The sequence below is a fragment of the Trichosurus vulpecula genome, chromosome 6 (genome assembly GCF_011100635.1).
Source record: "Trichosurus vulpecula isolate mTriVul1 chromosome 6, mTriVul1.pri, whole genome shotgun sequence".
Classification (NCBI taxonomy): domain Eukaryota; kingdom Metazoa; phylum Chordata; class Mammalia; order Diprotodontia; family Phalangeridae; genus Trichosurus; species Trichosurus vulpecula.
This window is the reverse complement of record NC_050578.1, coordinates 130,646,250-130,658,367: the sequence shown is the minus strand read 5'-3', so window position 1 is coordinate 130,658,367 and position 12,118 is coordinate 130,646,250. Positions and strand designations below refer to the sequence as shown.

Here is a 12,118-nt window from a genome sequence, read left to right as displayed (position 1 = left end):
AAGAAGGAATCAAAACTGTCTATAGTCATGTTAAAAAAATGCTCTAAATCACTATTGGTCAGAGAAAGGCAAATTAAAACAACTTTGAGGTACTAGATCACACCTATTAGATTGGCTAATATGACAGAAAAAGAAAATGACAAATGTTGGTGGGAATGTGGAAAAATTGGGACACTAATGCACTTTTGGTGGTATTGGGAATGGATCCAACTATTCTGGAGAGCAATTTGGAACTAATGAACTTTTAATTGTTATTAATCCCATGCCTTGCTGGACCTTAGAATACTAAACTTCAAGGTGCCCCACCCTTTGCTGTCTAACTTTATAGTGTTTATTCTTGATCTATTTTCTTCCTTTTTCAGAACAACAGATATCAAAAATTTGTTTCTTCCTTTCACTCCAATATCTGTGATTCAAATATTGAACATATCCCTAATTTGGAGTAGGTTTTAATTATTTTAACTATAGCAACTAGGTGGTGCAGTGGATAGTGTGTTGGGACATGGAGCAAGGAAGACTAGAGTTCAAATTCTATGTCAGATACTTATTAGCTATGTAACACTGGGCAAGTTATTTATTTTCAATCAGCCTCATTGTCCTCATCTATAAACCTGGAATAATATCTCCTGCTTCAAAGGTTTTGTAAGGATTAAGTGAGACAATATATGTAAGGCAAGTTATCAGCTTTAAAGCACTCTATAATTGCTAGCTCTTATTAGTGGTAGTAATAAAATTTGAACTTACACATGTTCTAGGTTTTCCAGTTTCCTCTTTAGGATCTGAATAAGTACAATAGTTTAGATTTATGGCATTTTATGTCATTTTTCAAAGATCCCAATAATGCTCTATTATGCACGGGAATTTTCTATTCATTTCTTTTCAGTGGTAGTTTAGTGAAATGATCAAGATACTCAGATAGAATTCCTCTTCGTGTGGAGCTAAGATGATGAATTAGAGGTAGCAATCCAACCAAATTGTCCCAACATTCCTCAACTTGCAAATCATACCTTAAATTGAATTTTGGAGAGGCAGAGCCAACAAATCAGGGTTAGACATATTTCCAGCCCAAGGCAACTTAGGAGGTTGGCAGGGGAAGTCTGATACCAGGGTTGGGACACAGTAATATTGCATACATTGGCAGCTCCAGTGGGGGGCCTTGGAGGTGGCTTCAGCAGCTTCAGGAACTCTCAGCCCAGAGATATTCTGAATCAAATTTCCAGGGAAGAGAGGGGCCCTAGAACTTGCGACTACAGAGCATCAGTGGCCCTTCCTGAGTAGACACCAGAGTGTAAACCAGGAAAGCAGTGACCACAACTCTTCTCAGATCACACTACCTTCAATGCACCAAAAACTCACAAACCCTCAGAACTAGTTTTGAAAACAGCAGCATGAAAAAACTTGAATCTTAGCATAGTGTCTCGCTGCCCCCAGTTGAGCAGAGCCCAACATAACATGAAGTTCAAAGTCAAGAAATAGGCTGGAAAAAATGATTAAACAGCAAAAAAACCAAAACCAAAACCAATAACAAAAAAAAAAATACTTGACCATAAAAAGCTATGGTGGTGTCAGAGTAAACCAAGACTTAAACTCAGAAGACAACAATATGACAATGCCTACAACAAAAGCCTCTAGTTGGATGTAAGCCCAAGAAAAAATACTGGAGGAGTTAAAGGAAGAAATAAACCTGGTAAAAGAAAAATTGGGAAAAGAAATGAAAGTGATACAAGAAAATGATGAAAATAATTAACAGCTTGATAAAAGAGGCACAAAAATACTGAAGAAAATAATACCTTGCAAAACAGAATTGTCCTAATGGTAAAAGAGGCACAAAAATTCGTTGATTAAAATAACTTCTTATAAAGCAGAGTAGGCCAAATAAAATAGGAAATACAAAAAATTCACTGAAGAAAAAAACTCTTTAAAAAGCAGAATTGTCCAAATGGAAAAAGAAATATAAAGCTCATGGAAGAAAATAATTCCTTAAAATTAGAGTAGGCCAACTGGAAGCAACTAATTCCATGAGACATCAAGAAACAATAAAATGAAGTCAAAAGAATGAAAAAAAATGAAAATGTGAAATATCTCATCAGAAAAAAACAATTGACCTAGAAAACAGATCAAGGATAGGTAATTTAAGAATTATTGGACTACACAAAATCATGACCAAAAAAAGGCATTGACATCATATTTCAAGAAATCATTTCAAGGAAAACTGCCCCCATGTCTTAGGTCCAGAGGGTCAAACAGAAATTGAAAGAATCCAATGATGGCCTCTTTAAAGAGATCTCAAAATGAAACCTCTCAGGAATATTGTAGCCAAATTCCAGAGCTCCCAGGTCATAGAGAAAATATTTCAAGCAGCCTTAAAGAAAAAATTCAAATAGTGTGGAGCCACAGTCAGGATCACACAAGATTTATCATCTTCCATGTTATAGGAGCAGAGGGCTTAGAATATAATCTTCTGGAAGGCAAAGGAGTTAGGATTACAACCAAGAATAACAAACCTGGCAAAACTGAGTATACTCCTTCCAGGGAAAAATGGACATTTAATGAAATGAAGAACTTTCAAGAATTCCTGATGAAAAGACCAGCGCTGAATAGAAAATCTGACATTCAAACACAAGACTCAAGAGAATCATAAAAAGGTAAACATGAAAGAGAAATCAAAGAGACAGTAAAACTGTTTACATTCCTATATGGGAAGTTGATATATGTAATTCCTAACATCCTTATCATTATTAGGGCAGTTATAAGGAATATATACACAAAGGGCACAGGAATGAGTTTATTATGTTGGCATAACCTCAAAAAAATGAAGGTTTGGGAAAGTGGGAAAGGGATGCCCTTGGAGAAGGGGACAGGGAAAAGTAGAATGAGAAACATAATCTCATTTAAAAGAGGCACATAAGTGAGAGCTTTTGCAGAGGAGGGGAAAATAACACCTGCAATGCCTGAACTTCACTTTCATCAGAATTGATTCAAAGAGGGAAGACTATACACACACATACATACTCAGTTGGGTATAGAACTCTATCTTGATCAATAGGGAAATAGGAAGGGAAGAGAATAAATGAATGATAAGAGAGGGAACAGAGTAAGGGAGGCAGGATATGAAGAGAGAGAGGATAAACAGGAGAAAAATGGGTTGGAGAGAAAGGCACAGTAATTATAACTGTGAATGTGAATGGGGTGAGCTCACCCATAAAATGGAAATAGGCAGAAGAATGGATTAGAATCCTGAATCCACAAATATGTTGTTTACAAGAGACACGCTTGGAACATAGAGACACACACACACAGAGTTAAAATAAGGAGATGGACCAGAATCTATTGTTCTTCAGCTGAAATAAAAAAGGCAGGGGTGACAATCATGATCTCAGACAAAGCAAAAACAAAAATAGACTGATTGAAACATATAATCAGGGAAATGACATTTTGCTGAAAGGCAATATAGACAATGAAGTAATATCAAAAAATTTTACAGCAAGTTTCTTTGATAAAGATTTCTTTTCTCAAATATGTAGGGAAATGAGTCAAATAAAAATAAGACATTCTCCAATGGATAAGTTGTCAAAAGATATGAACAGGCAGTTTTCAGAAGAAGTCAAAGCTATCCATAATGATAAGAAAAAATGCAAATTAAAGGAACTCTGAGGTACCAACTTCTACCTATCAGAAATATCAAATGCTGGAAGAGATGAGGGAAAGTAGGTACACTAATCAACTGTTGGTGGAGACATGAACTTGCACAACCATTCTGGAGAACAATTTGGAACTATGTCCAAATGGCTATAAAATTATGCATACCCTTTGATCCAGCATACCACTATTTGGTCTGTACTCCAAAGAGATGAAAGGAAAAGGGAAAGGACCTATGTGTGCAAAAATACATCAACTCATATGTGGTGACAAAAAATTGGAAATGGAGGAAATGCCCATTAGTTAGGAAATGGCTGAACAAGTTGTGGCATGTTATGATTATGAAGTACTATTGTGCTATAAGAAATGACAAGGGAAATTGTTTCAAAATCACACATGAAGACCTATATGAACTGACGCAAAGTGTGGTGAGCAGAACTAGGAGATCATTGTGTACATAACAGCAATAGTGTAATGATGATCAGCTGTGAAAGACATAGCTACTCTGATCAACACAATGATCCAAGACAATTCTAAAAACTCATGATGAAAAATGCTACCTGCCTCCAGAAAAAGAACTGATGAGCTTGTGTTGGCAACCAAAAATGGGCTCCTTAGCACTTAGTCAACAAGTGCCCTTGACTAGTTTGGCTTTTTCCCCTGAACTGAATACTGTTTGTATGTTGGACTGGAGTAAGCTTGTCGGCCCCTTCACCTTGCTTCCCTTGCTTAAGCTGATGGAAAGAACCTGTGCTTTCCTGGTCAACCCCTTCACCTTGCTTAAGCTGATGGAAAGAACCTGTGCTTTCCTGGTCAACCCCTTCACCTTGCTTAAGCAGATTGAAAGAACCTGTGCTTTCCCCGGCGTACCTTACACCCCCCGCAGAAGCCGGATGGTTAAAAGCAGCTCCCGTTGGAGCCAGAGGCTGCTATAGCTACAGCCACAGCCGAAGCAGGAGCTGCCAGTGGCAGAGCTGACCTACGGGAGGAAGCTGAACAAGGACTTCAGGCCAGTGGGTAATCTTTTTACCATAGAGGGGGAAGCATGATTTTACTTTACGCAATCATGCTTCTCTGTAGCCTCCTGGTTACTCTTTCAAGGTGTACTTATTGGGCCTGGAAGCTTTTGATCAATATATCAAAATGGGGTTGCTGGTTCATGGGTTGGTTACTGTGGAGCCTAAATATATGTTTTGATTCTTCTGCCTTCTACTTTGAGAGTTTCTTATATCCGGCGGTTCCGAACCTTTCAGACATGTTTATGATCCTCTTTGAGATTATAAACTCTGCCCTCCTAATATATTTGGCGATGAGGATGGGATCGCTAGGTATAAGATCTCTATTTAGAAGCAGAACAATTTCAGAGGAAGAGATGAATATCCCAGGATGGGAGGATCCATTTTATTCCTCCCTAGCAAAAGAATTGGCTAAAAAAGCTGGACCCTGTGAAAACTGGGAACCAAGGCTACGGAGAGGAGATCCTAGGGATTTGGAAAAGTGTTTACAAGAAGTTGGGATTCAGTCAGGGGCATCACTATCTAGGCAAAGCTGGATAGTGTTATCAGCCTACCGGCTAGTATACAAAAGATTGAGATTAAGTGAAAGACGTGGGGGCACTCCTACCCCACAGCAAGAAGGGGAATCTCAGATAGCAGGAGACCAAACTGACTCAAATGAGAACTTTTCTATTAATGTGGCTAGGAGCAACAGGAGACCAAATAAGCCAAGAGTGCATTCCAACCCAGCCCAGAAAGAGCCTGACTGCCTGCTTCGTCCTAGCCATGGTGGCAGAGGAAGTGAGTGGGGGGAAAATGAGACAACGTTAGGGGCTGAGGCACAAAACACTACTGGGGTTCAGGATGTCCCTCACGCAGAGAACAGGAGATGGTTAAATGATCAGACAAGGGCTCGACCCATACAAAGGAGGAAGACAGAAACCCGAGGTGAAGATTCAGTTACAAGGGAAATTCAGGAAGATTTCTCACCGCAAGAGGTCACAGATATTTTGAGTAGATTCAGCCAAAGAATAGGAGAACCATTGATATCTTGGATGGTAAGACTCAGTGATCAAGGGGCCAGTGGAATATCAGTAGATAGGACAGACTGTATGAGATTCATAGGTATCAGCCATGATCCTCTAGTTCAACAAGCTTTTAGGGAACATCATCAGCAAGGAGATGGTGATAGCAGGACTACTCTGTTGGCATTAGCCGCTGTGGGATGCAATAAGAGATATGCTACTGATTCTGTGTGGCCCACTGAGCACAGACCCTGGTATTCACTTAGAGATTGTATCATGAGACTAAAGGAGGAGGTGATGAAGACTGCCATTATGATAGGAACCGCAGACAAATATTACAATGATCCAATGGGACTGCCTCATAGGAATTTAATAATTAGGACAGCTCCCCCTGCTTATAAACAACTAATTTTGAATTTATTACTTGGAGAAGTAGGGAGCCGTCTTACAACAGTGATAAATAAGATTTTACAGTTACATGACTTAGGTGACTGGGGAAGGGATAGATCTCCTCGAGAGAGAAGGGTGAATAACCAGCAAACTTGGCGCCAAAGGAGAGTAACAAGGAAAGAAATGTTTACTGCTCTATTGAGAGCAGGGGTAGGTTTTGAAATGATAGATGGCATTCCAACCAATGAATTATACAGAATGTATAGAGATAAAGGACTTGATAACAGGAGAGATAGGGAAATAAGAACTGCTCCTGCAAATGCTACAGATGTTGAACCTTCAAAACCAAGTGAATCACATGAAAGGGAACACTAGGGAACAGGCCGAGCCCCAGTCCAAATTAAGGAAATACACAGGCTGGATTGCAGACCTCACATTAACTTGACCATATATTGGAAAAATGGGTCAAGTACGGTAACTGAGGCATTAATAGATACTGGGGCCGAGGCCACCCTTATTTATGGAAATCCAGACAAGTTCAGCCATGGAACTCCTATTACCATTACAAGACTAGGAGGGACTGAAATATCAGCCAGGCAAGTTAAATTAATGATGAAAATTGGACAGTTGCCCAAGAAAGAATATAGTGTGGTTATTGTGCCTATTCCCGAATACATCATTGGAATAGACATATTGAAGGGTATGACCTTAAATTTACCCGAAGGGAAATACCAATTTGCTGTGAGGAAAATGGGCATTAATGCAGTCTTAGTGGGGAAAATCAAGATGGATCCAATCACTTTGCCCGAACCTTCTAAAATAATTACTTTGAGGCAATATCGTGTGCCAGGTGGGCTCTGAGTGCAAGTTGAAGTGTAAGTTTTTTAAGCTTTCTTTATTTTTCTTGGTGATACGGCTATTATGGAAATGTTTTACATTATTTCACATGCATAATTCACAGCATATTGGTTACCTTTTCAGTGAGTGGGGGAGGGATAGGAGAGAGAATTTGGAAGTCAAGAAATTTCTAAATGCTTAAAAATAAATAGATGATAAAAATAAACTATAAAATTTTCTCTTTATTCTCTACAAAGTCCTGGACTTCTTGCATTTCCAAAATGAGTATCCTTGAATTCCTTTCTTGCTTAGCAGTGGCAGCAGTGGTCTGTTCACAAATTCAAATCTCGTCTTTCATTCTCAGGGAAATTCTCTTTCTATTTCTTTATATTTGTGGAACTCATTGGTATAGAGAGCATAGTGAAGCCACCTGTAACACATTTACCTTAACTCCTCTGCACCCAACTTGCCATGGGGTGTGGTGTCCCCAAGAGCCAAGTTCAACTGTTGTGTACCCAGAAGGATTTGCTGCTTGGCACCTAGTGGAGCACCAGGCTAAGTAAATTTTTATGGAGAGTGATGCTGATGACCAATTTCAAATGGTAAAATAAATGTATATAAGCAGGGATGCACCCATTTAGAGAACTGGATTTCATTCTGTAAAAGTGGAACAGGAGGCCAGTAGAAAAAGTCTGGTTCATGAGTCAGGCATTTATAATGGCTGGCTAGATTCCAGAGCCAACATGACTCAGTAGAAAGAGGACTGAATTTGGAGTCGTGGGACCTGAGCTTGAATTCTGACTTGGACATCACCCATGGGACCTTGGGAAATAATAGCAAGCATTTATATAATGCTTTAATGTTCACCAAGAACCTTACATATGTGTTTAATCTCTCTACATCTGATTCTTCATCTGTAAAATGAAGAAGTTAGACTATATGAATTGTAAAATTCTTTCCAATTCTAGATCTATAGTCCAATCATACCCATGCTTGAAATCTGCCAACTGGCAAATGAATTTACTTAACCTATTTAATCTCTCCTTACAGGCTCAGCCCAATCCTAGATTTTGGGACCAGTCCTCACACAAGGCAGGGTGTGTGTATGCGCGTGCGTATGTGTGTCATTCACCAATTCACTACTAAGTTAGTCCCAAAGCCTGTTCTACTCTATCTGGGTACCCCAGTGGCTAGACTAAACTTTCTTTTGAACTCCTATTTTCAAGACAGCAGTGACCTTATTGCTACTACCTACTACCAGATCTTTATTTCTACTGTTAATTGATGATTGCCTTCTTTTTTAGACTTTTGATAATCATCTACCCTATTTGAGTCTTATAATCTTTTTAGATTATTCAAGAATTCTTAATTTGAGACTGTGAACTTTTTAAAAAAACATTTTGATAAATGTATTTTAGTGTAAATTGCTTTCTTTTTTAATTCTATGTATTTTATTTCATGCATTTAAAAACATTATTGTGGGAAGTTGCCCAAAGGCTTCACCAGATTGCCAAAGATACAGAATTTGAACTTGGGTTTTTCTGATTCTAAGTGCAGCACTCTATCTACCACCCCACCTAGCCACCTCTGAAGCTCTACAGTTTGGGGCTAAGTAAGCAGGGATCTTAGACATTTCTTTTACTCTAAAATTTGCAACCTTTTGTTTGATGCAAAGGGAACCAAAGTCAGCCCAAAGAGAGGAGATATCAGTGGGCCTGCTAGTTCTGGCCTTTATCACAGCTGCTTTCCATGAAATGTGGTGCAAACTTTTGTAAAATTACTCTGGGTGATGGCGCCAATCTAACTGCCTCATTTGGGTTAATTTCCAGCATCATAGAACTGATTGAACTCTCTCTTGCACAATTGAAGTAGTGAAGGATTTAAGACCCACGTTTTAGATTTGTTTCAATTCTTTAACAACACTTTCTTAGTCACATTAGAGAAAGAACACTGGGAAATGGGGAAGGAAGAAGATTCAACCCCATGGCTATTTGCAGATGTTACTAGTATAGGGATACTTTTGATTTTGGCTGTGTTACATACATACCTGACTTTGGCAACGTGGGATATGACATACTGTCTCCTCAGTTTGGATGCTTGAAATGTTTTATTCACCTATTGAAAGAAAAAATAACTAGTATCACACTAAATAGCAATGCAACGTGTGTATACCGTGAGATGCTTAAAATACCTAGAAACACTAGCCTTTGACTCTTCTATCCATTGTTAAATGTCCTTCATAAAAAATGCATACTGATATTTGGAGAAGAAAAAGAAAAAATTTCTTTCCTAAGAGTAATATAGCAAGAGCTAACACTCATGCTGATAAACATCAATCTATATTGCCCACCTTCAGCTTTTCTATAGACATTACTGTGATGGCCTCCTGGTTTGGTCATGCTGCCTCAACTCTGTTCCCACTTCAGACTATTACCCCCTCAGCTATAAAAGTCCTCTTCCTAAAGTACAGATCTGGCCATGTCTGTTCTCTCCTCTCCCCCATTCAAGAGTCAGGGCCAGATCTGCTCTTTAGGAAGATCTCTTCTCTTTTCTCCCCCATTCAACAAACTCCTGTGGCTCCCTGTTACCTTGTGGAGCAAATATAAAATTCACTGTTTGGGCTTTAAGCCCTTCATAACCTGGCACCTTCCTACCTTTCCAGTCTTTTCATACTCTCTTCAGTCTCCGCAGTGACCCTGACCTGTGCATTTTTTCTTTGCTTCCTTGTAGGTTTTCTTTTGTTCTCTGCTGTACACTTTTTACTTTTTCCTTTTTACCCCCTTTCTCCCCCCTACACACCACCCCAAGCCTACAGTTGAGCATGGATATATTTATATATAGGTATCGATATATACATACATGTATACACATACATACATATAAAAGCATATACTATCTCTAGGAGATTCTACTCCTAATCTTGTTTATACGTTTGTGCATACCTCTTTTTTCCTATTTCTCCTAATTCTTCTACTTTACTTCTACTTGCTACCTTGTCCTCCTATTACTTAACCTACCCCCACTCCAGCAATACCTTCCCTTACCCTCCCATTCCCCTAAATCTAAACACCCTTTTACATCCCTTTGACCTATTCTGTCCCCCTCTCCTCTAAAGATGTCTCCTTTTTCCTCTCCCTATCCCCTTAGAGTTTTATTTCTTTTTTAAATTTAGAACACTTCTATACTCTTCTCGATGTATATGTATTTTCCCCTCTTAAACCCATTCCCGATGAAAGTAGGTTTCCAGAACTAACAGCACCCTCAGTCCAATTCCTCCTTGTTGGTTCTTCTTCTTGCACCTCATTTCTATAGATAATTACTCTTTTAGCTGTTCTTGAAGAGCTTTACTTTTTAAAGTTATACCATTCTTAGGTCTACTCCAATCTTTCTTATAAGCTATCTAATTGCTAGTAACTAGTAACAATCTTGGATGTAGATTTTACATTTGCTATACATAAAAGGTAAACACTCTGTCCTTATTGAGTCCTTTGTAATTGGTCATCAGTATATACCTTATATTTCTCTTGGCTCTTGTATGTCAAATCTTCTATTGAGTTCAGGGTTTTTTTTAAGAGTCCTAAAAATCTGACAATTGATCAAATACCCATTTTTTTCCATTCAAAATTATGCTTAACTTTGCTGGGTGTGATATTTTCGGCCAGGGGCCCAGTTCTTTTGCTCTGTGATATATAGTGTTACAAGACCTGCAATCTTTCAGTGTTGCCAACGCTAGGTCTTGTGTGATTCTAATTGTGGTACCATCATATATAAATTGTTTTTTTCTTGTTGTTTGTAATATTTTGTCCTTGATTTGGAGGTTTCAGAATTTAACTATAATATTCCCGTGGGTTTTTCTTGTAGGATATCTTTCAGGTGGTGATAGGTGGATTTTTTCTCTTAATACCTCTTGCTCCAATGCTTCAGGACAATTTTCTTTAATTATTTCTTGTATTATTGTATCAAGATTCTTTTTTTGATCAGAACTTTCACATAGTCCAATTATTCTTATGTTTTCTTTTCTTGATATGTTCTCTAGATCCCTCGTTTTTCTTATGAGATGGTTCACGTTCTCTTCTATTTTTCATTCTTTATATTTTGGATTTTTTTTTTAATTTCTTCATCTCTTATAACTTTGCTGGCTTTGCCTTGCCCAATTTTGATTTTCTTTTTTTTTCTGTATAGGCCTTTTTTTAAAAAAAATAAAAATTTATTTTTTATTTTTAGTGTACAACACTCAGTTCCACAAGTTTTTGAGTTCCAAATTTTCTCCCCCTCCCTCTCCTTCTGCCTCCCCTCGCAGGACAGCAAGTAATCTGATATAGGTTCTACATATACCTTCACATTAAACTTATTTACACAATAGTCAAGTTGTAAAGAAGAATTATAACCAATGGAAAGAACCACGACAAAGAAGAAACAAAACCAAAAAAGAAGAAAAAAAAAGAGAGCAAATAGTTTGCCTCAATCTGCATCCAGACTTTGTAATTCTTTCTCTGGATGTGGATAGTTTATTCCATCATGAGTCTTTTGGAGCTGTCTTAGAAGCTTGTATTGCTGAGAAAAGCCAAGTCTATCAGTTAGTCATCATAGATACTGTGTGTCTGTAATCATGTATAATGTTCTCCTGATTCTGCTCCCCTCACTCAGCATCAGATCATGTAAGTCTTTCCAGGTTATTATGGAGTCTGTCTGCTCCTCATTTCTTATGTTAAATTGAAAAGTTTTTGTACAAACAAAGCCAATGCAACCAAGATTAGGAGGGAACCAATTTTGATTTTCAGAGGCATTTTCTTCCTTAAGATTCTGGATGTCCTTTTCTAATTGGTTGACTTTCTTGTCATAATCTTGTTTTCCTTGTATTATTCTTATTTTTCTTTTTAATTTTTCCTCAATCTCTCTCTGATTTTTAAAGTCTTTTTTAAGTTCTTCAATGAATTTTTTTTGCAGGTGACCATTTGAGATTACTCTTTGGGTAGAAGAGGGTTTCTTTGTTTCAGTATCCTTCTTTGAAAATGAACCCTGATCTTCTCTCTTCCCAAAATATTTCTCTGTGGTTGGATTATTTCTTCTTTGCCTGTGCACTTTTTTTGTTATAATATAGTTCTTATATTATGGGGGATGGCACCTCTAGCCTCTGATCCTCTTCAGTTCTCCCCTCTGACCTTTAACTGAAACCAAGACCTCCAGCCTCCTGTAAGTGACCATAGCCAGTGGTCTCCCTGCCCCATTGCT

At 38.1% G+C, this 12,118-nt stretch overlaps 1 protein-coding gene across 1 annotated transcript in view; it reads right to left on the bottom strand.

Annotated features, from left to right (window-relative positions):
* The window catches only part of LOC118855530 (transmembrane protease serine 11C-like), a 119,564-nt gene that overhangs the window by 68,316 nt on the left and 39,130 nt on the right, over positions 1-12,118 (bottom strand). The window contains exon 4 of the mRNA XM_036765654.1: positions 8,934-9,001. Coding sequence (XP_036621549.1) covers positions 8,934-9,001 — 68 coding nt within the window. The remainder of the gene's footprint in view (positions 1-8,933; positions 9,002-12,118) is intronic.